At 32.3% G+C, this 4,901-nt stretch overlaps 1 protein-coding gene across 1 annotated transcript; it reads right to left on the reverse strand.

Annotated features, from left to right (window-relative positions):
* Positions 251 to 1,415, reverse strand: LOC107607946 (transcription factor MYBS3). Its single transcript, XM_016309838.2, has 2 exons — positions 1,027 to 1,415; positions 251 to 684 (listed from the first exon to the last, which is right to left on the reverse strand). Exons 1-2 carry the CDS (start codon positions 1,325 to 1,327, stop codon positions 353 to 355), a joined length of 633 nt encoding a protein of 210 aa, XP_016165324.1. The 5' UTR covers positions 1,328 to 1,415; the 3' UTR covers positions 251 to 352.

A 4,901-nucleotide genomic window follows, 5' to 3' on the forward strand; every position in this document is an offset into this window, starting at 1 on the left:
TTTCCTTGAAATAAATTGTAAATAATTAATTAACAACATTTTTACGATTAAATTATATTTTTGTCTTATAAATAAATCCATGACAATAAATAGGATGTAGAATCACTTAAGAAGTAGTAGTACTATTTACAGTAAGGATAATTCAATGATGCTTACCATTTTTTTTTTTTGTCTAAATTACCTAAATGTGAGTATTGAGAGACGAGTTCCACTCTTTTTAAAAAATTATATATTATGACACCATAGAATATATATCTAAAGTTGCAGCTTCATATATATATGGAACACTGTAAGTGGCACACACAGAATATATGTAGGCACATACAGTAAGTTACACTAGCTAACCACTTTATTAGAGGGAGGGAGAGGGAGTTGCAAGTTTCAATTCTAAATCAGGAGCTGCTGCGCTTTGGATTGAGGTGCAATTTGTTGAAGTTGCAGAGGCAAGCCAGTGAGATAGAACAACGGCATCGCTATTCCTAGTGCCCTCATTTGCTAGGGTGAGGCGGTGTTTTCTTGATCTGAAAGTGTTCCGCCGGAGAAAATACTTTTGTGCATGGCTGGCCACTTGAGTGGGCGTTCTTGTTCTCACAAAACATCTGGATATGCCTCTCCAGTTACCCTTCCCCAGCTTCTCCAACCCCTCTAGGAATATACGGTGCTCCTCCTCACTCCATGCCAATCCTGATGATCATCGCCAATAAATACTTATATATGTTTTGGATCCATATATATATGTTACGTTAGATACCGATAAGGTGAAAACTCAGGAGAAGTCGACTTTACGTGAAGTTGATATCTAAGAGTCTGTTAGATGATTTGACTGATTTGATTAAATTTTTATTTAACGACTCTCAGATATCAACTTCACGTGAAGTCGACTACACCTGAATTTTCACCTACTGATAAATATTAAATAGTGAAGAAGTGGACAGTTTTGTGAATGTAAGTAGTTAGTATATATATATGAATCGTCAAAGTCTAATATAACAGATTAGAATATAGTTGGAACATATATATACGTACCTTTGTTATTGTCTTTGATCGTTGACATAAGACCACTACTGCTGGCACCGGCGGTTAAGTAAGAATAAGATATTTCATGTGAATTTTTATTTGCACCTACAAGCGACGATGATGATAAAGAAGCAGCAGCAGATAAGGATAGCAGGTAGTCCATGCATGAAGAAGAAGAATATTGATTATCATCAAGTTGTACCCCAAAGAGCTTTATTCCACTACTCCCCCCTGTGGTACTACTGAAACTGTGGTTGCAAGTCCTTGAATTGTGACCAGAATTCCCACAATACGTGCATTTCCTTGCCATTATTATTATTATTATTATTATTATTCTCCTTTCTTACATTTCACAATCACTCTTCGCCCACTTACACATATATATAAAGACAGGGTTTCACGTACGTACTGCCCACCCACACATATATAGACTCAGAGAGAGAGAGAGAGTAATAACGCACAGAAAGTAAATCAACTAATATTTTAGGGTAGTGCTAGGGATCTGGAATTCTAATACCATGTCATGAAACCACTCATCCAAAAAACGTAATCTGATAGGACGATGTAAGACTAATAGTTATATCTCTAATACTTTCTAAACCTTCATTATACACATTGTACGCTTAGGCTATTGATTCCTATACTTTCTCAATATTTTAAACTCTATTAATAATTGTGCGTTCTTTGGTGGCATTATATTGATTATGTTCATAGTGGGTTTGAAAAGGGGTATATGTGTGTTTGTGTGAGAGAGAGAGTGGAAAGGCAATTAGATTAGAAAGGAAGAACACAGTTTTTCTCTTGGACCCTTTCTCACCCAAGGTTTTGAAGCTGCAACACAAAACTTGAAGAAACTAAAGTACTCTCTTCCAATCATAATTGTCCAATAAACTCGTTAAAAAATTCTGTCCTTCATGTAAATTAAAGGAGCCCATGTGTGTCTTTGCAAGTGGCACCTTTGATATCTCGTGTTATGAGATACATGTATGTTAGAGATATTATTNNNNACTACAATAATTGAATAGGCTTAATTTAATTACAAAAGTTTAAGCAAAAAAAATTCATCCTAAAGTTATTGAGACAAATTTGATAAAGAGAAAATGCAGGAAAATAATCATTTTTCAATTAATTTTAACTAACATTTTATTTTTATTGTTAAAAGCAATTTTTTAATCCACGTTCATTATTTTATTCAAAAAATGCTAGGAGGATAATGACTTTGTTGAACAATATGAACAACTACCAATTAAATAAAAACACACTATACCTCCAAATTAATCCTTTAAATTTTAATATTAAAATAACTATCCGTACACTAATAAATAAACATCCAATATATCTATTATTTACATTGTTTAATATTTTCATTGTTTACCTATACTTTTCTTATTCTTAATTACTATTCCCAGTCTCTTACTGCTCTTTCTTTTCTCTTCCCGATTCCTTCTTCATTCAACCCCCCATTTCTCTCTCATTTGTCTCCTTTCTTTCTCTCCTTTGTCGTCTAGAGCCATTGTTGACACATACATTTTTCTAAAAAAATCTTCTAAAGGGAGAAGAATAGAAAATCAATAAAGTGATAAATTAAAAAATTAATCCTCATACAATTTATAATTTTTATTATATATAAATCATCTTATTTTAATTTAAGAATAATTAATACATTATTTTACCCATTTAATCACTTCAGAGCAACTGAAGTTGTTGCCATCCAAATCTGAAGCCGTCGTTGCTGTTAGAGATATAACCATTAATGTTACCTTCTCCCATCAGCTTAAACTTTTGGGATGAGTGGTTCCTAACATAGTATCAGAGCTCTATGACCGAAAAGTCAAGAGTTCGATCCTTGGTAAACCCCAAAAAATAAAGAAAATAGCATAAGGCAAATAAAAGAAAGCCTATGCAATGAGAGTGTTAGAGATATAACCATTAATGTTACATTCTCCCATCAGCTTAAGCTTTTGGGATGAGTGGTTTCATTACAATTGCCACCTCCTCCTCTCGTTGTTTTCTCTCATCATTGTTGTTGTTTCCTTCACTTCTCTTACTCAGTGTCATAGTCAACAACTTTAATTTGCTCCGACATAAAATACATAGGTGTTTCATGCTTTCTTTTATAAATTTTTTATGAGTATATTGTTTGGACTTGTAGATGTTCTACAATAAATACTTTCGTATGTTCTTTTTAATAGGTTTCTTAATGTTCTTCTTCTATTAAATTTTGGATGTTTGTTTAGATGGATGGGTGATTTTTCGTATGGGTTAGATTTAGGTTTCCTAATTTTGGATGTTTAATTTGACATAAATGAATCTAATGAATTTCTTGTTTTGGATATATATCCCACTTTTGGGTATTCTTTTTATTAGAGTTTTTGATGTTCGCCTAGTATTAGAATTTAGATGTTCATTTATATGGCTTGCAGAATTTTCATGCGTTTGTAATTTTGGATGAGTAACTTAATATAAATAAATATGATAGATATTTAGTTTTGGAGGTTCTAACATAGATATCTCACTCTTTGACGATGTTTTCTTTAGTAGGATTTTGGATGCTAAATTAAATATAGTTTTAGAAGTTCAATTGTATAAAATTTTGAATGCGTGACTTTTCTTTTTATTTTGGATGTACTCATACTTTCAAATATTTTTAATGGGGTTTTGGATATTCTTCGAGTATTAATTGAGTTTCGATGTTCATTTGAATTGTTTGAGAACATTAAATGTGTGTCAGATGTAGAGTTTAAAAATTTAAATGTTTAGTCGAATTTTAATCCTTTAATTCTATAACTTTTATCTTTTGACAAGTGACCACCACTGGAGAGAAGGTGGCTGCAGGAAGGTTGTCATTGGAGAGTGGCCGTTGGCGGGTGGTTGCCAAAGGTGGTCATAGACTCATAGTAGTGATAAGACTATAAGAGTAATGTTAGAAGAAAGAAAGAATGTAAAAAGAAAAAAAAAATGAATGTAAAATCTTTGGTCAGCCTTTAATATTATTTAATTATTTTTTAATTAAAACATATTCCTATTTTTTAGATACACATTTATAATTAAGATTAATTTAAATTTTAAAAACTAAAAATTTTCTAACTTCCTATTTACTTTATAGTTTGTTATTATTTCCTTCTTTTACTTTCTTTTCTCTATCTGTAACACGATTTTCTTCTTTCTTCTATTCTTCTATCTCATTCTCGGCTTCTTTTTTATAGTGGTCATAATTTCTTTTTTATTGTAACACATATAAAATTATTAACTTATACAAAAAATGTTTTTGAAGTACATCCAAAATCATAAATCTAAAATTTAATTTTAAACCTTAAAAAATAATTGTCACACATCTTAAATTATGAAGTGATACACAATATTTCTAAAACACATTCAAAATCAATTTAAACTCTTGCAGTGGCCGTAATTGCAGATATAACAGTGTTGATAATTTGAGAATTGTGATTCTTTAAGTTGTTCTTCCACCTAAACCATTATCCAATGCAAATTAGAATGTTGTACATGGCATGCAAAATCAATGTGATTGAATAACTAAACAGATACATACGATTAACTATGAATCACTTTCTCTTAAACACATCCAAAATACCTGATGTCCAATTCCGACGAAGAAGGATTAGCAACGCTGATGAAGACTAATGCGACGAGGAGTAGGACGAAGCGAGCCTGCAGACTAAGTGGCAAGGAGGAAGGCGATGCCAAGGACGAGCGAGTCGGACGACGGCGTTGCAGAGTAACGGCGAAGCAGAAGAACAGCGCTGGGATGACGCGGCGGCGCCGAGGAGGATGGCGGCGCGGACAAATAATCACACGGACAAATTAAAATCTTCAATTTTACTGAATTTATATTTTTCGAAGTGTATTTAAATGATAATCTGTTA

Source organism: Arachis ipaensis, chromosome B07 (genome assembly GCF_000816755.2).
Source record: "Arachis ipaensis cultivar K30076 chromosome B07, Araip1.1, whole genome shotgun sequence".
NCBI lineage: Eukaryota > Viridiplantae > Streptophyta > Magnoliopsida > Fabales > Fabaceae > Arachis > Arachis ipaensis.